This window comes from Anolis sagrei, chromosome 2 (genome assembly GCF_037176765.1).
Source record: "Anolis sagrei isolate rAnoSag1 chromosome 2, rAnoSag1.mat, whole genome shotgun sequence".
Classification (NCBI taxonomy): Eukaryota; Metazoa; Chordata; class Lepidosauria; order Squamata; family Dactyloidae; genus Anolis; species Anolis sagrei.
In genome coordinates, this window is record NC_090022.1 from 13,161,812 (window position 1) to 13,188,408 (window position 26,597).

A 26,597-nucleotide genomic window follows, 5' to 3' on the forward strand; every position below is an offset into this window, starting at 1 on the left:
TGGTCAAAGGACATTTAATCAACTACCAAGCTTGCAAACTTTGTGTTTTGTCTGTTTGTTTGCTTTGTTCTGTTAGAAATGTAATATAATTAACTGGATGCCCTGACACGACAAATAAACATGCGTGCTTCCGGATTGGTTGCCATCGTCAGCCAATCGTAGCCATACCAGAGGCGGAAGAAGGCTAGCAGCCTCAAAAGCAACCAATCAGCGCCGGAGTTGGGGTTTGCGCACTTAAAGGCTTCGATTGGCCCTTTCCAAAAATCTTCGGAACTTAATTGGTCGCCTAAGCTGGTTCATTTAGAGCAGGCCAATAGGAATGAAGCGGGTCGCGAGCGCGGCGGGGCGTTTAAATCCTCGCGCTGGGTTTTTGTTCCGCGTTCCTGGTCTCCTAGCAACGCGGCCTCAGCCCTGCCGCGCCGCCTGGGAAACCCCGCTGTCTCCGGCCTTGTCTTTCCGCCGTCGGTGCGGACGCCCTGTAGCGGGCTGATCTCGCGATAGCTGTATCTATATCATCAGTTACGGCGCTGGTTTTGTAGGACCTTCCTCTCCGTGAAAGGTAAGACAGAACCACTGTTCAGACGTGCGTTGAAAGACATGTGTTGCTTTTATTTTTATTTTAAATTTAATATTATTATTTATGCAGTATTATATTTTAATGTATAATTTTATTATTTATTTGTATTTTATATTGTATTGTATAATTTTATTATTAATAATATTTTATATTATAATTTATGGTTTTATTATTGTTTATTTATATTTATTTTATAATATTATTTATAGTTTATATTTTAATTTACAATTATTTTATTTAGATTTTATATTTTATTTTATAATACTATTTATAATATAATTTATAATTTATATTATAATTTCTACTTTTAATATTGTTTATTTGTATTTTATAGTTTATTATTTATTTATTTATTTATTTGATGCACTTATTCAGTTTATATTATAATTTCTAATTTTATTATTATTGTTTATTTGTATTTTATATTGTGTTTTATATTTTTCATACTTTTATTATTATTATTTATAATTTATATTATAATTCATAATTGTATTGTTTTTATATTTTATTTATATTTATTTCATAATATTATTTATAGTTTATATTTTAATTTACAATTATTTTATTTGGATTCTATATTTTATTTTATATTATTTATAATATTATTTATTTATAGTTTATATTATAATTTATAATTGTATTATTATTGTTTATTTATATTTTATATTGTATTTTATATTTTTCATAATGTTATTATTATTTATAATTTGTATTATAATTTATAATTGTATTGCTTTTTATATTTTATTTAATAATTTTATATTATTAATTGTATTATTATTGTTTATTTATATTTTATATTGTGTTTTATATTTTTCATAATGTTATTATTATTATTTATAATTTATATTATAATTTATAATTGTATTGCTTTTTATATTTTATTTATATTTTATTTAATAATTTAATATTAATATTATTATTACATATTATTTTAAAATTTATAATTGCATTACTGAATTAGATCAGTTGTTTTCAGGATGATAAAAACATCAAAATCATCCGGGCGTCCCCTGGGCAACGTCCTTGCAGACGGCCAATTCTCTCACACCAGAAGCGACTTGCAGTTTCTCAAGTCGCTCCAGACACGACCAAAAAAAATATATCACTGACTATAAGGATTATTTTGATAATTAAGACATACCCAAGCTTGCATGACCATCTGTTTGTTTACTTGTACAAGGTTTGAATGAAAAGTAATGCCTCCACCTTCGTAACTCCTCAACAGATGGCAGTACTGGTATGCGGCAGGTACTGGCTTGTTCAGTAGGTTCTCCTCTACAGTTCCATTTTGGTGGGAAGCCTTAGCATTGAACAGTTGTGTTGTTAAAGTGCAAAGTATGGAACCCTGCGCAGACGGTTGGTCAATGCGACTCAAGCAACATGCAGTAATTGAATTCTTGACAGCAGGAGGTGTCACCTCAACATCTTTAAACTTACTTGCCCAACGACGCACAGTACTCACATCAACACAATCACCATAAACAGCTTGCATTCTTTGATGAATCTCCTTTGGGGTGACACCTTCTGCTGTCAAGAATTCAATGACTGCATGTTGCTTAAGTTGCATTGACCGACCGTCTGCGCAGGGTTCCATACTTCGCACTTTAACAACACAACTGTTCAATGCTAAGGCTTCCCGCCAAAATGGAACTGTAGGAGAGAGTCTACTGAACAAGCCAGTACCTGCCGCATACCAGTACTGCCATCTGTTGAGGAGTTACGAAGGTGGAGGCATTACTTTTCATTCAACCCTTGTATCTTTTTGTTTCTCTGCAAAACGCTTTGTATGTTGCTACTGTTATTGTGAACTTATCATAGGCTTTTCTTGGCAAGAGTTGTTCAGAATTGGTTTGCCATTGCCTGCCTTAGAGGCTGAGAGAGTGTGATTTGCCTAGGCTCATGACATAAATGCAATAATAACAGGCCAATGGGGACTCTGCCATAGACATCAGAAGAGCTGCAAGACCAAGAACAAGCTACAAGAGCCAAGACAAAGATCCACCCAGAGGAAAAGTGTTCTTGCCATACATCAAGAGAACCACTGACCACATAGGGAAGCTGATGAGGAAACACAATCTACAAACTATCTATAGGCTCACTAAGAACAAATTCTGGCTACCAGTATTTTATAAACTTTAAAATCAGGATAGTAAATAAAGAGCAACGCTCAAAAAAACAGAGGAATTCCAGACATGAATCAATCAGGGCCAGCTAACCCTCCAGCAAAGGATTCCCCCAGGCAGGAAGCAGCCAGGCTTTGAAGCTGCAAGGCCATTCAATGCTAATCAAGCTGGCCAATTGCAACATTCACACTTGTTTCAAGCAGACAAGAGTTCTTTCTCCCACCCTGGACATTATTCCACACATATATAAACCCTATTTTCCTAGTTTCCAACAGACCCCTCAACTTCTGAGGATGCCTTCCATAGATGTGGGCAAAACATCAGGAGAATGCTTCTGGAACATGGCCATACAGGCCAGAAAACCCACAACTTCCTCTTCTATAAAGTTACATGTCTACACTTTACCATAGTAAAGGGAAAGGTTTTCCCCTGTCCGACTCTGAGGGCTGGTACTCATCTCCATTTCTAAGCTGAAGAGCCAGCATTGTCCGTAGACACCTCCAAGGTCATGTGGCCGGCATGACTGCATGGAGCGCCATTGCCATAAAAGAGATTAATTACCAATGCCATTTAGTGTTGTGTTATTACTGCTATTATTATTATTATTATTATTATTATTATCTTCTGAAGATGCCCGCCACAGATGCAGGCAAAAAACATACAGAGCCCGGTGGAGGCATTACTTTTCATTCAACCCTCTTACATCAGGCATGGGCAAACTTGGGCCCTCCGGGTATTTTGGACTTCAACTCCCATAATTTCTAACAGCTGGTAGGCTGTTAGGAATTGTGGGAGTTGAAGTCCAGAACACCTGGAAGGCCTAAGTTTGCTCATGCCTGTTATACATTCAGAAGATATCTCATTTACATATAGTAATGTTCCAATATAAGCAGGAAAATAAAAACACAAAAGGAGGAACAATAATTACATTTGTCTCTAAAAGCTGACCAAATGTCATAACATAAAATCCAATTTACAAATGGATTTTATGTCATAGCATACAATCCATTTGCAAATGTTGTCCACTCATTATTTTTTCAAATGTCACAAACTTTGTTAGATCTTCTGTCCGTTGTATCGCAGGTGTAGTAAAATTATCTTTTTGGAAATAGGGCATCTATCTTTTTGCTGTCAAAAGGGTATGAAACATCCGCTTTCTTAATGCTTAACATCTCCAGTAATTATCTGATTTAGGAATATGTTTTTCGAGTAGAAGTTATGACAGCCAATATATCCAAAAGAGCAATTTCTCCTGTATATATGATGTAGTTGGAGACCTATACTAGTTATACACGTTGAAACTGATGGCCATTGATTAGTCAGACTTAAATATTGCATTTCTTGGTTTGTTCTTGATTGTCATTTTTTTGTTTATAGATGGAATTTATGTATATAGATGGCTGGCCTCAATTAATATCTGCAGTATTAAGGGAACCTGGCACCTGATGCACTTAATGCTTCAAGGACAGACCTGGACTGTGACAAATGTTTCAGTTGTAAACATTGCCATTTATCAGATAGAGGTTATTTAGAATAATTGAATCCTAGAGTTGGACGATACCTTGTGGACCATCCAGTCCAACCCTCGGCCAAGAAGTAGGAAAATTATATTCAAAGCACCCCTTACAGATGGCCATCCAGCCTCAGTTTATCAGCCTCCAAAGAAGGAGCCTCCACTACACTCCGAGGCAGAGAGTTCCACTGGTGAACAGCTCTCACCTCATGTTCAGGTAGAATTTCCTTTCTTGTAGTTGAAGCCATTTTTCCATTGTGTCCTAGTCTCCAGGGCAGCAGAAAACAGTCTTGCTTCTTCCTACCTATGACTTCCTCTCACATACTTATACATGGCTATCATGTCTTCTCTCAGCCTTCTCTTCTGCAGGCTGAACATGCCCAGCTCTTTAAGCGTCTCCTTACAAGGCTTGTTCTCCAGACCCTTGAACATTTTCTTCTGGAGATTTAAGAATATAGTCTCATCATTGCCCCACGCCTTCCATAAAACCGGTCCCTTAACAATTTTCATATCTGGATTCCCCCATAAAGTAAGTTTGGCATGACTGCAAGGATCAAAATGAAGCTGGCAAGACAATTACAGCTGCTAAATTGTTGGCAAAACACTGCCCATTTTTGTAAAATAAGAAAGAAGCACCGTCTATGTTATTAGAGGTGCCAGAAATGAAGACTCCAAGGCTGACGATGGAGGAATTACTTAACTTATTATTCCATATGAAACCACAAATATAATAATAATAATAATAATAATAATAATAATAATAATAATTTGAAAAAGGAGACGGAGGGCCTGATTCTGGCAGCCCAAGAACAAGCCATTAGAACAAATGCCATCAAAGCCAGAATTGAAAAGTCGACGACAGATCCCGTGTAGACTCTGCAAGGAAGCTGATGAAACAATAGATCACATCCTCAGCTGCTGCAAGAAGATCACACAGACAGACTACAAGCAGAGGCATAACACCGTTGCTCAGATGATTAATTGGAACTTGTGCCACAAATACCATCTGCCTGCGACAAAGAACTGGTGGGATCACACGCTGGAAAAAGTTACAGAGAATGAACACGCCAAACTCTTCTGGGACTTGCGGATTCAGACAGAGTTTTGGAGCACAATACTCCTGACCTCACGATTGTGTTAAAAAACAAAGTATGGATTGTCGATGTTGCAATCCCAGGTGACAGCAGGATTAACGAGAAACAACTGGAAAAGGATTTAAAGATTGAACTGCAAAGACTCCGGCACAAACTAGTAAAGATGGTCTCAGTGGTCAGTGGATTCAACTGTTCAACTGTTTAACCTGTTGCGCCACCCTACCTTTTTGATAGAAATTTGCATCTGTTCCAGTGATACTCTAGGATGAGATGAGCTGCCCACAAAATCTCCTGAATAGTTTAGCTTTTGAAAATACTTATTTATTGTATCAGAAGTAAACAGGTGGTACAGTTTTAATGTATTTAAAAACACAAAGTTTAAAAAGTTGGCATTATACTAAATGTCCTTTTTACCAGTAGCTGGCCAATTGGAGTGCCTCTGGTGTTGCTAAGGTCTTCCATTGTGCATGTGGCAGTGTTCAGACTGCATTGTAACAGGTGGTCTGTGATTTGCTCTTCTCCATACTCACATGTCATGGACTCCACTTTGTGGTCTGTTTAGTGCCTTCCAAGTCACCCAATCTTCTGTGTGTCCGGGGGGGGGGGGGGTGTCTCTCAATCCGTATCAGCCATGGATTGAGGTTCTGGGTTTTAGCCTGCCACTTTTGGACTCTCATTTGCTGAGGTGTAAATATTTGAAAAAAAATACTTGCAAGGTGTAAATAGAGCAGTTTCATGAATAAACAATCCCAAGTGCAGGCTGAGCCCAGAATTCTGAAATCCAAAATTGTCCATGTGAATGGCTGAGATAGAGCCACTTTTGTGTATTGTCGAAGGCTTTCATGGCCGAAATCACTGGGTCGTTGCCAGTTTTCCAGGCTGCATGGCCATGTTCCAGAAGCATTATCTCCCGATGCTTCGCCTGCATCTATGGAAGGAATCCTCAGAGGTTGTGAGGTCCTCACAACCGCTGATGATGCCTGCCATAGATGCAGGCGAAACGTCAGGAGAGAATGCTTCAGGAACAATACCGCACAATCTGAAACGTCAGGAGAGAATAACCGCAAAACGTCAGGAGAGAATGCTTCAGGAACATTACCGCACAACCTGAAAAACTTAAAACAACCTAGTGCCACTTTTGCTTTCTGTTGCTTCAACTTAGTTTCATGCACAAAATTATTAAAATTGTTGTGTGTATATAAACTTACATTTGGGGGTTTTGTATATGAAAGTTTTGTAGACTTGAGTCCCATCTCCAAGATACCTCATTATGTAATGTGGATGTTCCAAAATGTGTGGGGGGGGGGGGGGAAATCATGTTTATCCTGTCCTCTTTTAAGCTCGCCCCTTAATCTGAATCTGAATTGTCACGAAGAGTTCCCTGTGGCAACATGAAGGAAGACACAGAGTTGCAATGTGAACTAACCAGGAAGGAGAAACTTTGTTTACATGGTTGCCTCCAAAGCCCTGGACAGACTCTGATCCCTGCTCCTCTGTTCTTTTTTCCACCCACATAGGGTTAATCCACCGAGTAAGGCTTGCCTAGAGTGACCCTGAGCAATGGCATCCAGCGGAGTGGGAAATGGCTAAAGTATGAAAACTCTTTCCGGCTGGGGGCGGGGAAGGCATTCCTGGTTTTGAATTTTCTTGATATGCAGCTCTGATTCTCACGGGAGGAAACACCAAGCCCCCCATTCACTTTGCAAGAGGAAAGAGGTGTCCAAAAGGTGAGCCCTTAACTAATTTTTTTATTGTGGGGGGGGGGGGGTCTCGATGAAATGTCTATAGCGAAGCGAAGGAAGTGAATGCAGGCTGACATGGCTGAAAGGGAGAAGGGCTGGTGCCATCTCATACTGACACTCTTACCTTTTCTCATTGACTTTCCTACTCAGTTCTTTGGTCTGGAACTGGTGAACAGAAGCCTCTTATGCTTTCTCCTCACAGTGAATGTTTCAAAAATATTTCTTACTAGCCATCCCCTGCCACACGTTGCTGTGGCCCAGTCTGTGTATATGTATTTTGTGTGTGTATATATTTGTTTATATAATAATAATAATAATAATAATAATAATAATAATAGATATTTACAAGCTGGAATGTGTCCAGAGGAGTGCGACTAAAATGATCAAGGGTCTGGAGAACAAGCCCTATGAGGAGCGGCTTAAAGAGCTGGACATGTTTAGCCTGAAGAAGAGAAGGCTGAGAGGAGATATGATAGCCATGTATAAATGTGTGAGAGGAGCCACAGGGAGGAGGGAGCAAGCTTGTTTTCTGCTTCCTTGGAGACTAGGACACGGAACAATGGCTTCAAACTACAAGAGAGGAGATTCCATCTGAACATGAGGAAGAACTTACTGACTGTGAGAGCCGTTCAGCAGTGGAACTCTCTGCCCCGGAGTGTGGTGGAGGCTCCTTCTTTGGAAGCTTTTAAACAGAGGCTGGATGGCCATCTGTCAGGGATGCTTTGAATGCAATATTCCTGCTTCTTGGCAGGGGGTTGGACTGGATGGCCCATGAGGTCTCTTCCAACTCTTTGATTCTATGATTCTATATACCGCTCCATCTCCCCAGAGCGGTCCCCAAGTAACATCACAAAACATACATAGTAAAAACAACATAACCATAAGATTAACAAACAAAATATAAGCATAAAAATTGTTGCCATAACACACATATATTAAAAGTAATTCTGCCTGTTCAAGGCAATTAAAAATTTAAAAGGCCGGGCCAAGATTTGTGCAAGCCCAAAAATTCTAGGGTGCCCGGGAATTAAGTGCAATGCTATGGCAGGCAGCAACAATATTAGGAACGGGTCTGTGGCTGTTCATTCCAGGGCCGATTAGAGGAAATTATCTGGGTAACTGGTAGGAAGAATAAGGCCGTATTGGACAATGTGTAGGGCTGAGTTAGAACTGGTCATTTTCAAAGGCTTGTTGAAACCATGTGTATATACGTGTGTTTGCATTTCTATATGTATAAATATGTGAGAGGAAGCCACAGGGAGGAGGGAGCAAGCTTGTTTTCTGCTTCCTTGGAGACTAGGCGGAACAATGGCTTCAAACTACAAGAGAGGAGATTCCATCTGAACACGAGGAAGAACTTCCTGACTGTGAGAGCTGTTCAGCAGTGGAACTCTCTGCCCCGGAGTGTGGTGGAGGCTCCTTCTTTGGAAGCTTTTAAACAGAGGCTGGATGGCCATCTGTCAGGGGTGATTTGAATGCAATATTCCTGCTTCTTGGCAGGGGGTTGGACTGGATGGCCCATGAGGTCTCTTCCAACTCTTTGATTCTATGATTCTTTGTGGTTTTGCACATGCGTTGTAATATATTTTTATATTGTTTTGGCTTTTTAAGTCTCTTCCACTCTGTTTTTCAGTGTTTTAATGAGTGATGGTCACTTGTTGGCCTGATACGCGTATTGTGTCCAAATTTGGTGCCAATTCGTCCAGTGGTTTTTGAGTTATGTTAATCCCACAAACGAACATTACAGTTTTATTTATATATATTTCTGTGCATTGTTCACTGGGAGATGAGGTTGTTTAAGTCTCATGAGACTTTGTGGGGCATAATTACATTTTGTATGAGTGTGTGATCCGCCCGCATGTAAAAATCTCTTGATTCTGTTCCTGTGTGTTTACTTCTCCCACTTTTGTTCTTCTGAATTGTGGCTTCTCCCAACTTCTGTGAATTATATTCGAGCATTATTTTATTTATTGTCGAAGGCTTTCATGCCTGGAATCACTGGGTTATTGTAGGGTTTTCGAGCTGTGTGGCCATGTCCTAGAAGCATTCTCTCCTGACGTTTCACCTGCATCTATGGCAGGCATCCTCAGAGGTTCCCCTCAAACACAGGGGAACTCAAGACAAGAAACAATCAGGAACAGCTGATCACCACTCAACTAAGGATAAAGTGGTGGCCTCTCGGCTATGCATGTACAAAATTATTTTCTTGGTGCCATCAGTACAATATCATTTGTTTGTCTTTCTAACAGGCAAACCTTTCTCTGAATATATCGATACCTGTTTGTTCAAACCTGGAATAATTTAGAGCAACTCAGGCCCGATACTTCCCACATGCATGAGGCAAAAGAGGGAGGTCTGCAGACAGTAAGAAGATAGCCAGCTTTGCCACAAGGCCACTGCCGTGCCAGAAGTGATCAAATGGCTGCTGAACGAGCAACATTGGCCAAAATGGGCATCCCGTGCCAAAGTGTACAGCACCAAATAAAAATGGAGGATGGCAACAAAGAAGGCGGGGGGCTGAAATCACACCATATGGTCCCAGCCAGGGGTCTGACAAACCTCTTGGGATGGCCGGGTCCGGAGCAGAGGAAGCAGGACCCCGATGAGGAGCTGCCCCAGTGCTGGGACCACCTGAAACTGGTCCAGTCTCCGCTCCTGGGATGGGCGAATCCTCAGCAACCGAGTGAATTCATGCTGAGACAACAGGAGGTCATGATCCGCGAGCAGCAGGTGAAAACTGGGACACTGGCAGAAAAAAGCAAGGGGGCTGGGGCCAAAGCAGATCTGGCAGACTTTGATCAGAGCTGTTTGAATGGAAGGGGGAAGGCACATCTTTTAGTTCGAGGGCTTCATTCAGTTTCAGAATCATTCTGGGTTGAGCGGGTTGCTTGGATCAGAGTTGAAGGCACTCTTGACCTTGCTGGCAAGGAGTTGCAGTCCAACTACATTTGGAAAGCTGCATGAGGTCCCACTCCTTTTTGCAGGCATGGGCCAACTTGGGCCCTCCAGGTGTTTTGGACTTCAACTCCCACAATTCCTAACAGCCGGCAGGCTGTTAGGAATTGTGGGAGTTGAAGTTCAAAACACCTGGAGGGCCAAAGTTTGCCCATGCCTGCCTTATTGAAAGCAGCCTTGGAAAGGCCCAGCCTTGGAAAGGCTCAGGAAGTGGAGACCGATCCGGGGAAATTGAAGATTGTCTCGAGGAAGGGGATAAGTTTTTGTTGACATTAAGTCTACTCTTGTCCCACTCTGGGGGTGGGGGGGTGGGGGTGCTCATCTCCATTTCTAAGCCGAAGAGCCAGCGTTGTCCATAGACACCTCCAAGGTCATGTGGCCAGCATGACTGCATGGAACTCTTGTTATCTTCCTGCAGAAGTGGTACCTATTGATCTACTCACATTTGCATGTTTTCAAACTGCTAGGTTGGCAGAAGCTAGGGCTAACAGCAGGAGCTCACCCAGCTACCTGGATTCAAACTGCCAGCCTATTGATCAGAAATTTCAGCAGCTCAGTGGTTTAAGGGCATATGGCTTGCATGACTACATGGAGTGGCATTACTTTCCCACAGAAGCAGTACCTATTGATCTACTCATATTTGCATGTTTTCAAACTGCTAGGTTGGCAGAAGCTGACCTAACAGCAGAAGCTCACCCTGCTCCCTGGTATTGAACTGCTGGCCTTTAGGTCAGCAAGTTCAGCAGCTCAGTAGTTTAACCCATTGCGCCACCAAGGGCCCAGGAAGGAGATATGCAATTTCTAATCCAGGAAATATTGATTGCTTCTGTAAAACAGGCCTTTATTATTCTTTTCAGGTGCCGGTTCTGTTTGAAGACATGGACGTCCACTCCCTGGAGGCTGAGCAAGTCTTGCTGGATCGGCAGCAGCAGCTCCTCAGGGAGGCCCAGGCAGGGCTGGAGAGGGAGGCTTCCTCACTCGGTAGGGCAGCCAGATGAGCAACTTCCAAGGGCCGCTTATCAGGTTGGATGGGCCTGAATGGTCACACAACCAGTAGGGAGAATTTTGAGAGGGAAAGGTTTTTGGAAAACGTGAATCTCCATAACCATTTGGGAAATTGGATTCATAATCTTTTTGAAAAACCACAGGTCACAGGAAAGGCATGACCTTGTTAAAAGTCACAACATTTTGAAAAATGATGTTCACCAGCATTCATGCAAGGCAACTAGGTTTCTCACCTGTTAAGCTGATATACCTAGGTATGCCTTTGAACTGTCAGGGACAAAGACATGCCAAGGCACAAAATATATATTCAGCAGAGTTACAGAAGTGCTCATTTAGTTGCCCAAAAACATATACTCTCTCTTAAAATGTATTTGTCTTTAAATCTTGCTCTCAAGAGACAAAATAAACAGTCTTCCTTAAAAGTAACAGAGTTGGTTTACTCACAAACTTAATGTATACAACACACAGGCACTTTGCCTATGAATCTAGTTACAATAGGATTTTAAGTACTGTATATACGAATATAAGCCTAGTTTTTCTGCTCTTTTTTAGGCTGAAAAAGTCCTCCTTTGCTTATACTCAGGTCAAGGTTATTTATTATTTTAGTTTGTTATTGTTGTTGTTGTTGTTATTATTATTATTATTATTACATTTGTCATTTTACTCTGTTATCATTACATTTATTATTTTACTTTATTGTTATTACATTTATTATTTTACTCTATTATTGTTATTATTACATTTAATATTTTACTCTATTGTTATTGTTACATTTATTATTTTACTCTATTATTATTGGAAGGATGCATAAGCACATTTATATTAATGAAGGTTAGAATAATGTTTCAATCAGAGTTGGACAGTCTTCTCTTAAATTACAGTTTTATGTAAATGTACAAAAACATTTAACCTACGGATGCCTCAATTAATGTAATTTTATTGGTATCTATTTTTATTTTGAAATTTACCAGCAGTGGCTGCATTTCCCACCCTCGGCTTATACTCGAGTCAATTCGTTTTAGCAGTTTTTTGTGTTAAAATTAGATGCCTCGGCTTATATCTGGGTCGGTTTATACTCAAGCTTATATGGCAGTTCCTCTGTGTAGGTAACACAGGGTATCTTCCTTCCATAGTCCAAAACATCTCTCGGTTCTGAGAGTCTAATGAGTCTAAGCATACTGTTCTTATATTGAAGTCTAATCTGTACTCACTGCTTGACGGATTGAATTGACAGAGTTGAAGTCCAAAACACCTGAAGGGCCAAAGTTTGCCCATGCCTGGCTTACAAGCACTTCCTTTGTTTGTTTTGTTTCTCTGTAGTGGTTGGTTCCATCACGCCGATACACAACTTCCACAAAATGAGCCGCCGGGGCACCAACTGGTCCCATGGCGAAGTGCTTGACCTGCTGGAGATTTGGGGGGAGCAAAGGATCCAGCAAGTCCTGCAGAGCAGCCACCGGAACATCGACACCTTCCAGGTCATTGCCAACGAGATGGCCAAGAAGGGGCACGAGAGGACCCCCCAGGAGTGCCGAACCAAGACCAAGACCCTGCGGCGGGACTACAAGAAAGTCAAGGAAAACAACTTGGCAGGGAAAGAGCCCATGACCTGCCCTTTCTACGACGAGCTGGACCGTATTTTTGAGACGCCTCCTCCTCCACCTCCTGAGAGGATGCCAAATTTCATCTACCAGGAAGATGCAGGAGGGGACAACCCCCCTTTAGATGCTCCAGAGAAGGAGGAACCCCCTGAAGAGTCTGATGATCTTTGTGAGACCCAAGACCAAGGCAACCCCTCTTCTTCGTTGTCCTTTGAACCTGTCGATTCAGTGGATTCTGGTGCTGCTGTGTTCAAATCAGAAAATGCCTTTCAGGAGCCGGTGGGCATTCCTCAGCCAGCCGTTGGTGAGTATCCCATTTGTGTGATTCCAGTAGCAAAGAGTCATTTTCAACACCCGGGCAGCTATCATGTAAATAATTTCCCAGATAACTTTTACAAAATTATATTTATAGTTTAATATGAACACAGTTCATTTGTCATCATTATGAACTCCAGTATACCTTACTATATAACAGGCATGGGCAAACTAATAATAATAATAATAATAATAATAACAACAACAACAGCAACAACAACAACAAGAACAACAACAAACACTTTATTTGTACCCCGCTACCATCTCCTCAAGGGACTCGGTGCGGCTTACATGAGGCTGAGCCTGAATACAACAATACAAGCAATAACAACAGTATAAGCAAATTAAAAATATAACATAGACAATAAAATATACAACATTATCAATAAGACAACACACAATTAAACAGTGGGAAGGCCAAATGTAAAATTAAAATTGGAAGTAATGCTGGGACATGGACGAGAAGGTGATAGTGGCGTTTGTGGACGGGCATACGAGCAGACCTAAAAAATGTAAAGTGCTTTGGAGGACAAAGTGCTATGGAATCAGGTGTTTTGGACTTCAACTCACACAATTCCCAACAGCCACTAGGCTGTTAGGAATTGTGAGAGTTGAAATCCAAAACACCTGGAGGGACGAAGTTTGCCCATGCCTACTATATAATATTACACAGATCCCCCACCCCACAACATCCCCAAATACATTTTTTTTTGCTTAAGAGTAACATGTACACATTCTGAAATCTGAAATCATAAAAATACATGATCTCCGAGGTATCTGTGAAGTACTTACCATATATACTTGAAGATTAGCCAAGTTTTTCAGCAGGGCTGAGAGGAGATATGATAACCATGTATAAATATGTGAGAGGAAGTCATAAGGAGGAAGGAGCAAGCTTGTTTTCTGGAGACTAGGACGCAGAAGAATGGCTTCAAACTATAAGAAAGGAGATTCCATCTGAACATTAGGAAGAATTTCCTGACTGTGAGAGCCGTTCAGCAGTGGAACTCTCTGCCCCGGAGTGTAGTGGAGGTTCCTTTTTGGAAGCTTTTAAACAGAGGCTGGATGGCCATCTGTCAGGGGTGCTTATGTTACTTTGCACTGTTTATTTTACTTGAATGGCTTATTTATTTTATTGTGATTTTATTTTTGTTGTTTATATTTTATTTTACTTATTTTGGGGAGATGGTGGCGGGGTATAAATAATAATATTATTATTGTTGTTATTATTGATTTGTGACTACAAAGTTCAACAAGAAGTGCATTCCGTGGCGTGTAGAGCATGATGTAAGTACCATGGAAAAGCTGTTCCCGTCACTTTGTTTGTTGGGAGCTCTGAGAATGAGTGGGTTCCAAGTAGTGTTTGGAAGGTATGTTGCATCACTGAAAGCATTTCCTTTCCTTTCCAGAGTTGGATCCTCTGCCTGCCCCCATATCCCCAGCTCCACAAAGTCTCCCTGGCAGCCCTGCCACCACCAGCTCCATAGCAGGTAATTCCCATTTCTTTTAAGCCATATTATTTCACTTGCAATACTCTCCAGCCGGTGTTTTGCGGATGGTCACTACCTGTGCTGTATGCCAGTGGTTCCTAACCTTTTTTTGACCAGGGCCCACTTTGACCAGGACTCACTCTCCAACATTAGTACTAAAAGGGACGGGGCTGGTTAGCTCTGCTAATAATAATTTATTTTAAAATAATTTATTAATATTAATTAATAAATAAAGAAGAAGGATATTCACGGATCAGATTTTCATTCTCGTGACCCATTGCTGGGGCGTGACCCACAGGTTGAGAACCACTGCTGTATTTGCATGTTAAGATATTTGGTCTGATTTAATGGTGTCATTACAGATTCCTATAGCCTGCCCTTCACTTTGTGATTCGTTCATCTAATTTTTTAATGCTTTGGAGCTGCACAAATCAGATAGAGGATGATGCGTATTCTCCAGACATTTTCCATTCCAGCTCCCAAAATTCCTCATGGTTTGCCAAGCTGGCTGGGGATTCAGGGAACTGGAAGTCCAAAACAGTCAAACTGTTTTGATTCCACCTGAACATTAGGAAGAACTTCCTAACTATGAGAGCTGTTCAGCAATGGAACTCTCTGTGTTGTAGATGCTCCTTCTTTGGAGGCTTTTCAACAGAGGCTGGATGGCCATCTGTCAGGGGTGCTTTGAATGTGATTTTCCTACTTCTTGGCAGGGGGTGGGACTGGATGGCCCATGAGGTCTCGTCCAACTCTCTGATTCCGTGATCTAGGACTCCAAAGTTTGGGAACTACTGGTGTAAACCACTTGTTACTCATCTCTAAACTAAAAATTCTAGATGAGGGCTTTGCAAGTTGTGCGTCACAACACTTTCGTGTGTCAGCTGCAAAGTATTAGATGTGGAAATGGAATTACTGTGTTGTGATCTTGAACTTCCCACCTGTCCTTGTAGCATGGGCATGGGCAAACTTCAGCCCTCCTGGTGTTTTGGACTTCAACTCCCACAATTCCTAACAGCCGGTAGGCTGTTAGGAATTGTGGGAGTTGAAGTCCAAAACACCAGGAGGGCTGAAGTTTGCCCATGCCTGTTGAAGCGTCTTCCTTGTGCCAGAATGTTGTGTAATCTTTCATTTCCTCCATTCTTTCTCCCCGGCAAACCTTTGACTCCCAGAGGTCCACGTGAGCCCTTCCCCAAGTCCTGTGCCAGGACCTACAGGCCACTCGGCCGCCGAGCGCCTCGTCCACCTCAGGAACCGGCACAAGAAGACCCGGAGCGACATGGCCCTGGACCTTGCGACGGCAGCCGACCGGCGGATGGAGATGGCCACTGAGAAGATCTTTTGGGCCCTCGAAGATTACGCCCGGGCAGACCTGGAGGACCGGGAGAGGCACCGGGCGGGAACGGAGCGGATCATCAACATCATGAACCGCCAGACTGAACTTTTGGAGCTTCTTGTGCGGCATCAGCCCTCTGCTCCTGTGGCAGGGCCCCCAACCTCTGTGCGGCACAGGTGGCCCCCACGGCCGACGGGCCTCTCTTCCTCCCGCCTTGGGTTCAACCGACGGGCGCTGATTGCCAGGATACGGAACAGAAGGCGGGCTCAAAACCACAATCCTTGAATATTGCTTGCATGTTGATAAGTTACGGTTAGAAAAGTTGCATCTTTTTTTAAACAAAATACCCATTTTAGATTAAAAGGAGGCCTTAAGTATATTCTGAATTCTCCCACATACAGTTCTTCTCCCCATGAGCTACGGAAACCATTGCTTCTTGCTTTTCTTTTGTGTTAAAACAAATAATAAACTCAATTTTGGTCATGTCTCGGCATTTCAGTTTCTAAAAAACAATTACAGAAGACTCTTAATTAATATCACCTGGATAAATGTAGTTTGTTGCTTGAGAGTTACTGCTAAAAATGGGCCTAACACGTACTATTTATTTATTTGTTTACAGCTTTTATATTCCGCCCTTCTCACCCCGCAGGGGACTCAGGGCGGATTACAGTGTACACATATATGGCAAACATTCAATGCCAATTTTGACATACAACATATACAGACATAGACAGAGGCTATTTAACTTTTTCTGGCTGCCAGGGGAGCTGTCGCTTTCATCGTCCATCTGCGACACTGATGAAGTTCTTCCGCATTCCCCGCATGCTTTTGCAGAAGTCTTTTTTTATGGCCTCATAAATTAGTTAATTTAGCCTCCCCACACTTTAAGGTGGTACCTTATTTTTCTACTTGACAGATGCAACTGTCTTTCGGGTTGCAAAGGTCGACAACGGGCTACACAATTGGTTGGAAACCCACTCCAACCTGGGCTGGCTTCGGGCTGGCTACTATCCCCCATACTATACCATACTATAAACTCTGTATTGATTTGATATTAATTGTCTGAATCTGTAGCTTTTTGACGAAGAAATTACCTTACAAACAATGTTGGAAGGCTTGATTTCAAAACCATACTTTGGGTACGAAACAAAATTCCAACTGACAGTTTATTTCCCTCACACCTCCTATCCTTCACCCTGGCACCTCCCCTTCATCACTCCTGTTTCCATGGAAACCCACTCCCTTGTTTCAAATATACACAGGCCAGATCTAAGGCATGGGCTTCAGACAAAATGAGGTCATGACATTAATATTGAGACACTACAATGAAAAAGCAAATTAAGACTAATAAAGACAAATTTAACTTAATGTAGAACAGTTTTATTATAATAAAACGTCTTTTGAATTTTTATTAAAATATTATTTCTTTGATGGTATTTTTGGTCAATTGCTTAAGCTCCAGTTAACAGGGAGTCTACTGAATTATTATTTTTTAAATTTATACCCCACTTTTCTCTCTTGTTGGAGCCCCGGGTGGTGCAGTGGGTTAAAGCACTGAGCTGCTGATCTTGTTGACTGAAAGGTCGTAGGTTTGATTCTGGGGAGCGGCATGAGCTTCCACTGTCAGCTCTAGCTTCTGCCAACCTAGCAGTTCGAAAACATGCAAATGTGAGTAGATCAATAGGTACTGCGCTGGTGGGAAGGTAAGGCCGCTCCATGCAGTTATGCCTGCCATATGAGCTTGGAGGTGTCTATGGACAACGCCGGCTCTTCGGCTTAGAAATGGAGATGAGCACCACACCCCAGAGTCAAATATGAGTGGACTTAATGTCAGGGGACAACCTTTACCTTTACCTTTTCTCTCTTGATTGATACCCAAAGAGAACCTGGGATGGCTACTGCTCTGCTTTTTTGAAGTAGTCAAGTCTAGGTGTTTGGCAATTATGCCTCCATATTGATCAGGTTCCTTGTTTTGGGGGGGGGGGGGGTTAAAATAGTTTTGCCCAAATTGTGGCATTTAATAGATAAGTAAGAGTCCGATACAGAATAATACAGGTTAAACCGCTGAGCTGCTGAACTTGCTGACTGAAAGGCCAGCGGTTTGAATTTGGGGAGTGGGGTGAGCTCCTGCTGTTAGTTCCAGCTCCTGGAAACCTAAGAGTTTGAAAACATGCAAATGTGAGTAGATCAATAGGTACCACTTCTGCAGGAAAATAACCGTGACCTTGGACAATGCCGGCTCTTCAGCTTAGAAATGGAGATGAGCACCACCCCAGGTGGATATAAAGTCCAGGTAAAGAACCAGATGCGCAGTAAATGTGTGTCAAGGAGGGGAAGGAGTCATCCCTTCAATCATTAACTTTATTGCCTTAACATTAATCTGTGACAGCTAAGTATCAACATGCCAAACAATACTGAAGAGTCAGCCTTGCCATAAGGTGGAGTGAGACAGTAGCCTCAGGTGGCAAATGCACATTCAGCCCTCTTACCTTTTTCTCCTAAATAGTCCAATTGTTACCCTCTGCTTGAGGATAGGTGTGTGTGAGAGAGAGAGACACACACACACACACAATCACCCTACAGTCTCGGGTGAGGCAAAGGACCCAAATCCACATATTGGTTTGAAGTAAGATTCAACTACCAGTCCAGGTAATGAATGGAAGAGAATGTCTTTTTTTTGTCTTTTGCCTCAAGCAGCAAAATATTTTGCGCTTGTCCTGACAATAGTATTACATCTTGTTTTTTAATATGAGGGTTATCCAGAAAGTAAGGCACATAGCTCTCGTGGGGAATTTTCTCAGGGGAAGTTGGTATCACTGCCATGTAGCGGGAAGTCAGCAGAAATGAACAAGCAGTGCCAGTTGTCAGTAGCTCATCAACTGGCGTCATGGTGAAGGTTAGAGGTGAGCGTCCTCATTCCATTTCCCTCCAAGTGCGAAGTTCACCCTGCCATGCGCTACCTAAATGCTAAGGGCATGAACGCCGCTGCCATTCATCGCAAAATCATTTCATTATGTTATGGAGAGGACATAATTTGACAAAATTTGACAAAATGGACTTCCGGTGGGAATGGTGACGGGGATGCCTCGCTGAGAGAGAGCTCTCTCAGGGAGGACCTGTGTTGTAGCAGCGAGGTTGAGTTTTGGCTCTCCATCTTCGGCCAGATCTAAGGCGAAGGTGTTCGCAAATCCCCTAGGCATTTTGGAGACCCCAAGCGGTTCCCTCCCTCAAGGGGGGAGTCCAGGAGGGTCTGAAATTGCCAAAGGGGGAGCGAGCTGCTCCGCAGGATCGAGCTCGGTTGAGCTCGTCCAACCGCCTCCACCCCATTTTTTCAACAAAGAATTTGAAAGAAGAATTCTCCTTTTTTTTTTGGAGACAAGGGGATTGTAATCCCGAAAGAAGAAATTCCATCTTTAAGGTAAAAAAGGGGGGGAGAAGGGAACTACCCCCAGGATTGTGAAGGAAGGATTGTACCAAGTAGTTATTTGGAGTTAAGAAGAAGATAGCAAAGAAGAGAAATCCAAATTAAGAATTTAGTACTTATATATATATTATATATATATTTGAAATTGAAGAAACTAAGATTGGATGGAAATCGAAAATTAGAAAAGCAGCCCTTGCATCTCTTTAAAAAAACTTTTAAAATAATAGGCTACCCTCCCGCACTACTAGATAAACCTCGGGGTCGTAAATGAGGCTTTAAAATGCAACACAGGAGTTGTTGACTTCATTTGGTTGGGGTGTTTTAAGCCACCCCCCTCACAGCCCTGATCTTGCACCCAGTGACTATCATCTGTTCACTAAATAGAAGGAACACCTGGGTGGAAAACACTTTTCCAACGATGACGAGATGAAAAGTGACAAACTGGCTGTAAAAGAGGGAGAAAAACTTCTATGACGCAGGCATCAAAAACTTGTCCCACGGATGACAAAATGTATTGAACTAAATGGTGATTATTTGGGAAAATAATGTAATGCCTACACTACAATCCATTTAAGTTAGATTAAAATACAGTGTTCCCTCACTTACTGCGGGTGTTCCATTCCAGGACCACCCACAATAAGTGAAACTCCGCAAAGTAGGGATGCTTCGCCCACTCGGCGGCAGACTCTTCCTCACCGCCTCCGCTGCTCCTGGCCTCGGAGGCCCCTTGGGCGCCGTTGATAGCGCTGTGAGGCTGGGCTGAGACCTCCGAGGAAAAAGTGGAGGGCAGCGGAGGCGGAGTGGAGGAAGAGGCTGGGTAAGGCCCAGCGCCTAGCTCCTCCTTCCTCCTCCTCCCTCCTTCTCTCCTCCCCCATGATTCGGGGGATCACAAAACCGCAAAACACCGAGTCCCCAATAAGCGAACCGCGAAATAGGGAGCAAACAAAAAAATCTTCTAACCTTACTTTCTGGATAACCCTCGTATTTCCAAATGCTCTAGCATCTAAATGGGAACGTGAGCAAATAAATACCTAAGGAGACAGGTGAGAGGGAGGATTAAAGTTCTTCGTCCAAGTGTTGTAAGCCAGATTGGGAACTGACCTAGGCTTTCTCTCCACTGTGGATTCTCATGTGCGCCATAAGGTTTGAGCTTGAGCCAAAGCTTTTGCCACAATTGATGCACAAGTAAGGCTTCTCCCCAGTGTGGATTCTCTGGTGGCCAACGAGGTGGGATTTCTGGCTGAAGCTTTTCCCGCAGTCGGAGCATCGGAAGGGCCTCACGCCTGTGTGGGTGCGCTCGTGCGTGTTGAGGTTGGAGCTCACGCTGAAGCCTTTCCCACAGTGCGAACAAACGTACGGTTTTTCCCCCGTGTGGGTCCTCTGGTGGCTGGTCAAGTGTTGTTTCTGACTAAAGCCCTTTCCGCACTCGGGGCATTTGTACGGTTTGTGCCCAGAATGGATCCTCTCGTGGGCAACGAGGTCAGAGTTCATACAGAAGCTCTTCCCACACACCAAACACTTAAATAGCTTCTCCCCTGTGTGGATTCTCTGGTGCCGATTGAGGTGGGACCTCCCGCTGAACGTTTTCCCACAATCTGCACACTTGTACGGCTTCTCAATGGTGTGGATTCTCTGGTGTCCGTGAAGGTGTGAGCTCTGGCTAAAGACCTTCCCACACTCAAGGCATTTAAAAGGTTTCTCTCCTGTGTGGATCCTCCGGTGAGTGATAAGTTGCGAACTCTGGCAGAAGCTTCTCCCACAATCGGCACACCGGTAAGGCTTCTCCCCGGTATGGGACCTCTCGTGCCGAATGAGCTCGGAACGGGTCCCAAAGCTTTTCCTGCATCCTAAGCACTGGAATGGTTTCTCCCCCATATGGTTCCTCAAGTGGCTGGTGAACGCCAAGGTGTGGCGGAAGTACTTCCCACATTCTGAGCATTTGAAGATTTTCACCCCGGTGTGGGTTCTTAAGTGCTGGATGAAGTCGGACCCTGTGCGGAAACCTTTCCCGCAATGCAGGCAAGAATAGAGCTTCTCTCCGACATGCATTCTTTCGTGCTCTATGAGGGTGGATTCAGAAGAGAAGGTTTCAGCACAAACCAAACATTTGTGCAGCTCTTCTCCATCTTGGATTCCCTCGTCGGAAATAGAGCCAGTGGTCTGATGATAGGTCTCCTCATCTCCAGCCCATGGATTTTGTGCCTCGCTCTTAGGGACTTCCTTTTCCATTTCGCTGAAGTCCCCATCACTTCCCAAGGAAGACACAGAGGTTTCCTCTCCATTGTCAGGTTGTCTTGGTGCTTCTGTTTCACAATCGTTGGCAGAAAATTCTCCATCTTCCAAGCACCAAGAAAGTCTTTTAGTAGACGGCTGCTGCAGTCCAACTTGTTCTGGGATTTCCAGTTCCGACTTCCCTTCTGGGTCCAGCTTCTCTTCTGCTTCGTCACCAACTGGAGTCCATTCTGCACCTGGTGGAAATAAATAGGCAAAGCCCAATAGGAATGAGAAGAGGGGTGAAGAAAGTCTAGACCAGGCATGGGCAAACTTTGGTCCTCCAAGTGTTTTGGACCTATAATAATAATAGTAATCATCATCATCATCATCTATATAAATAATAATGTAATGTTCGTTTGTGGGACATAACTCAAAAACCACTGGATGAATTGACACAAAATTTGGACATAATATACCTATCAGGCCAACGAGTGACCATCACTCATAAAACACTGAAAAACACAACAGAAAGGATTTAAAAGGCAAAAACCCCCCAAAAGACACTACAGCGCATGCACAAAAACAACTCCCCTGGCAAACAAAACACTCAAAAGCGTATCCACACTCTCTTCTGGACTACAGCTTCCAGCATCCCCGAGACCAGGTCCTTTAGGAGAGGAGGATGATCCAAACGTGCGAGGCTTCTTCTCCTTGGATCTCTTTGAGAGCATCCCAATCCCTGCATATTTCCAATTTCCTATTCCTGGGCTGCAACTCCCAGCAATCCTCCAGATAGATTAGATGGAGATAGGTAGGTAGGTAGGTAGACAGATTGATCAGGAGGAGTGCTGGGAGTTGCAGTCCAAGAATAGGTAGATAAAGAAGAAAGGGGTGAAAGAGGAAGGGAAAGAAAAGGTGGGGGAAAGGAGGAAAGGAAGAGAAGGAAGGAAGGAAAACAGTGAGCTGGGCTGACAGTCAGATGCTCACGCCAACCCGGGCTTTGAACTGGTAACCTTTCAGTTGGTAGAACTTATTACTGCTGCTGGTGACTTACCAGCTGTGCTATAACCCTGTAGGCTGTTAGGAATTGTGGGAGTTGAAGTCCAAAACACCTGGAGGGCCAAAGTTTGCCCATGCCTGGTCTAACCTGTGGGCCTTCTTGTTGCCCTGAGCTATGAGACAAGAATCTTAGTGGACGAAATAAGAAATCCCTTAGGCACAATAACCATAAAGATAAATGAGGGGTTGCGGAAATGGGTTGCTCAGTGTTGCCAGGTTTTACTTCCTTTCTAGAATTGCACAGTGGTAGCAAATGAAAGCAAGTAAGACCTGCCAACACCAAACAACCAATGTCTGCAATGCTTTCAAACAACCACATCCTCTTCCAATCTAAATATGTAATTTATTCATGTTTTGGCATACAAGGGAAGGGGCTAATCTAATATTGCCAGAAAGGGCGTTCCATAACCAGGGGGCCATCACTGAGAAGGCCCCGCCAAACACTCCTGTGATGGTGGCAGGACTGAAAGCAGGGCCTCTCCAGAAGAACTTTGTTTCCACAGTGGTTTGTAAAAGGAGATGTACTGATATTGTGCTATGCTAATAATTTAATATATTGTATGTATGTATATTGTATGTCTTGTAAGCCGCTCGGAGTCCCCTTCAAGGTGGGAAGGGCGGCATATAAATGCCGTAAATAAATAAATACATAAATAAATAAATCTCCTATAGCTCATTTGAAGACACATATCTCTCCTATATACCTTCCACATAAATACGACCCCAATAAATCTTAACCCTATAAGAAAAGTAAACATTTCAAGAGAAGCCTCACCCACAATGGCAGCATTTTCGGTGTCCTCCTCTTTCGGCTCTCGGTAAAGCTCCTTCGGCTCAATGTTCGAAGAGTCCTGTTCAGGTTTGGGGAGATGTACCGGTGCTTGATGGATCAGGACCTGGAAATAGATGAGAGAATCCAAACCATCATCATGTAGGAGGACAGCTCTTCTCCTCTTTCTCATCTCACCAAGATGCCACTGAGGATCTCCTCACCTGCTTCTCTTGGCTCTCTACGGTCTCTTGTTGCCTCAACACGAAAGCCTCAGCCAGGGCCACCGCTTGGGAACAAGTCTGCGGCCGGTTTTCCCTTGCCCAGCTCTGTATCTCTCCTGGAAGGATGGCCAGGAATTGCTCCAGGACCACCAGCTCTAGGATCTTCTCCTTGGAGCTCCTCTCCGGCTGCAGCCATTGCCGGCAAAGTTCCCAAAGACATTGACACGCTTCCCTGGGCTCGCCGACATCTCCGTAGTGGAAGACCCGGAAACGTTGCCGTCGATTCTCTCTTTCCAGGGCCGAGTCGTGAGGGATTTCCTTGTAATGCTCACAAAGACCTACGCTGTTGGAAGGCTGTGGTGTGGCTCCACCAACATCAGGACCAATGCATCTCAGTGGCGGGTCTATACCTGGCTCCCCTCTGGGCCACTGGCCTTCGAAGGGAGCATTGGTCCCATCGTCCCACAAAGCCTGCGGATAGCCAAGCCTAGTTTCGGGGACATGCACCTTTAAGAGCTGTGGGGAGCCCCAGAAGTGGGGCGAACCCTCATTCGATTCCTGTTTTACTTGACATTGTTGTGCCTCAAATGGGAAATGGAAAGCCTGCGTGGGTGGCACTCTCTGCTCGCCAGCCATTGTGCCCTGTCAAGAGATCAAATAAAGGACCATGAGTAAAAGAACCATTGGAGACATGACATGAATACAACAATCGGTGCTGACAAAGCAAGGCACTGCACCCAGTGTGCCGTTCACCACTGGGACCACCTTGACTGGCTTGTGCCAGAGTCTTTGCAGTTTGATCTTTAAATCCTCATATCGTGTCAGCTTTTCCAGTTGCTTCCTGCCTGGGAATTATCACTTTATTTAAATTCCGCCCTTCTCCCCGTGTGGACTCAGAACGGATTACAGTGTAAACAGATACCGGCAAACGTTTGATGTCTTATTAAAATACAATGAGACACACAAACACAAACAAAGGCAAGGCTTCTCCTTTCATTTCCGGTTTTGGAGGCCGTAGTCTTCTCTGGCTCTGGGGGAGATGCTATTCTCCACTTCCAAGCCGAGGAGCCTGCGTTGTCACCTCCTGGTTGTGTGACTGGCATGACTGCTTGGAGCATCTTATGCCTTTTCCGCCAAAGCAGCACCTATTGCTCTACTCACATTTGCATGTTTTCGAACTGCTAGGTTGGCAGGAGCTCACCCCGTCCCATGCACTCAAACTGTTGAGGAGGAAAAGGAAGGGGCCTGAGGCTGTTAGGAATTGTGGGAGTTGAAGTCCAAAATACCTGGAGGGCCCAAGTTGGCCCATGTCTGCCCTAACCTTTGATTTGCCCGTAAACTGCATTGAACTGCATTATACTCTATGCCGACCATTATATGTAGTTCACCTACATCCAGGGAGCACTGTGGACTCAAACAATGATGGATCTGGACCAAACTTGGCCCAAATACTCAATATGCCCAAATGTGAACACTGGTGGAGTTTGGGGAAAATAGATCTTGACATTTGAGAGTTGTAGTTCACCTACAATCAAAGAGCATTCTGAACTCCACCAACAATTGAATTGAACCAAACTTGGCACACAGAACTCCCATGAACAACAGAAAATCCTGGATGGGTTTGGTGGGCATTGACTTTGAGTTTGGGAGTTGTAGTTCACTTATATCCAGGGAGCACTGTGGTCTCAAACAATGATGGATCTGGACCAAACTTGGCATGAATACTCAACATGCCCAAATGTGAATATTGGTGGAATTTGGGAAAAATAGACCTTAACATTTGGGAGTTGTACTTGCTGGGATTTATAGTTCACCTGCAATCAAAGAGCATTCTGAACCCTGCCAATGATAGAATTGGGCCAACCTTCCCACCCAGAACCCCCATGACCAACAGAAAATATTGTGTTGTCTGATGGTCTTTGGTGACCCCTCTGACATCCCTCATGACCCCCTCCCAGGGGTCTCGACCCCCAAGTTGAGAAACACTGCTGTAGGTTATCCTTATTTCAAACACAGATCTTGGACATTACAGACTTGAGTCTCCTTAAATCCAATGACTTAAATCAAGACATAGTTTTCTTAGATCTACAGAGACACTCGCTGGAACAGCCCAGCAAGCAAGAGTCCAAAAGTGGCAGGCCCAAACCCAGCACCTCAATCCATGGGTGATACCAGATGAGAGACTCCCCCCTGGGCACACAGAAGACTGGGCGACTTGGAAGGCGCTGAACAGACTGCGCTCTGGCACCACGAGATGCAGGGCCAATCTTAAGAAATGGGGCCATAAAGTGGAATCCTCGGCATGCGAGTGTGGAAAGGAGCAAACCACTGACCACCTGCTGCAATGCAACCTGAGCCCTGCCACATACACAATGGAGGACCTTCTTGCAGCAACACCAGAGGCACTCCAAGTGTCCAGGTACTGGTCAAAGGACATTTAACCAACTACCAAGCTTGAAAAATCTGTGTGTGTTTTTTTCTTTTCTTTTAATCTGTGTGTTTGTTTTGCTCTGTTAGAATTGTAATACAGTGGTATGGTTGCTGATGACATGATAAATAAATAAATAAATCCAAGAGACAGGGGTGGCAATTATTTCATGGTACACAAACTTTCCTTACACACAAAAGTATTAAAAAGCATTGCATATAAAATGAACAGGGGTTATTAAATATTGCAACCCCCTTGTGACAGTTTCGGCCCACCCTGGATACTATGCAAACATTGCACAAATTTTGCAAATAATAAAGCCCTGATTCCTTCTAATAATAATAATAATAATAATAATAATAAATAATATAGCATTCCAAATAAGGAATACTGCCTGTGTTAGAGTTTTGTGCCTTTTCCTATTGATGCACACAATAGGGTTTACTTTGGAGGAAGCTCATCCCTGCTAGCTTCATCCAACCTGAAAAACACACATTTCCATCCCCCCCAAAAAAGAGAAAAGCCAACCTGAATGGAGACTCCTGAGGAATGCAAAGAACCAGCTGCACATCACAAGGTCTCAGGCCACAGTTTGCAATTCTTAGGCTATTAGTATTTGCATTCATTAAAAAAAAGAAAAGAAGAGGGGATTTCTGCCTTGCCAACCTACTGCAATGGTCAGGAACTCATAGCCAGCTGGAGACGCCTCTTTTCCCCCTCCTTTCCTA

The 26,597-nt window shown here is 43.3% G+C and overlaps 2 protein-coding genes across 2 annotated transcripts; one reads left to right on the forward strand and one right to left on the reverse strand.

Moving 5' to 3' along the window:
• The first annotated feature begins 383 nt into the window (after positions 1-383).
• Positions 384-16,234, forward strand: LOC132766103 (uncharacterized). Its single transcript, XM_060760464.2, has 7 exons — positions 384-559; positions 6,828-7,037; positions 9,302-9,782; positions 10,865-10,988; positions 12,333-12,917; positions 14,338-14,418; positions 15,588-16,234. Exons 3-7 carry the CDS (start codon positions 9,471-9,473, stop codon positions 16,034-16,036), a joined length of 1,551 nt encoding a protein of 516 aa, XP_060616447.2. The 5' UTR covers positions 384-559; positions 6,828-7,037; positions 9,302-9,470; the 3' UTR covers positions 16,037-16,234.
• A 1,864-nt stretch (positions 16,235-18,098) lies between these two features.
• LOC132766034 (zinc finger protein ZFP2-like) lies at positions 18,099-26,597 on the reverse strand. The gene is made up of 4 exons (XM_060760358.2): positions 26,398-26,597; positions 23,442-24,083; positions 23,224-23,344; positions 18,099-21,643 (listed from the first exon to the last, which is right to left on the reverse strand). The coding sequence occupies exons 2-4, from the start codon at positions 24,075-24,077 to the stop codon at positions 20,277-20,279; spliced, it is 2,124 nt and encodes a 707-aa protein (XP_060616341.2). The 5' UTR covers positions 24,078-24,083; positions 26,398-26,597; the 3' UTR covers positions 18,099-20,276.

Coding starts and splice junctions, on each gene's coding strand:
- LOC132766103 (XM_060760464.2), top strand. CDS start 9,471: ATGGCTGCTGAACGAGCAACATTGGCCAAAATGGGCATCCCGTGCCAA. Junction 10,989..12,332: donor GAGGGAGGCTTCCTCACTCG/GTAGGGCAGCCA, acceptor GTTTCTCTGTAG/TGGTTGGTTCCATCACGCCG. Junction 14,419..15,587: donor CACCACCAGCTCCATAGCAG/GTAATTCCCATT, acceptor TTTGACTCCCAG/AGGTCCACGTGAGCCCTTCC.
- LOC132766034 (XM_060760358.2), bottom strand. CDS start 24,077: ATGGCTGGCGAGCAGAGAGTGCCACCCACGCAGGCTTTCCATTTCCCA. Junction 23,345..23,441: donor TAGAGAGCCAAGAGAAGCAG/GTGAGGAGATCC, acceptor ATCTATTTCCAG/GTCCTGATCCATCAAGCACC. Junction 21,644..23,223: donor CGAAAATGCTGCCATTGTGG/GTGAGGCTTCTC, acceptor TATTTCCACCAG/GTGCAGAATGGACTCCAGTT.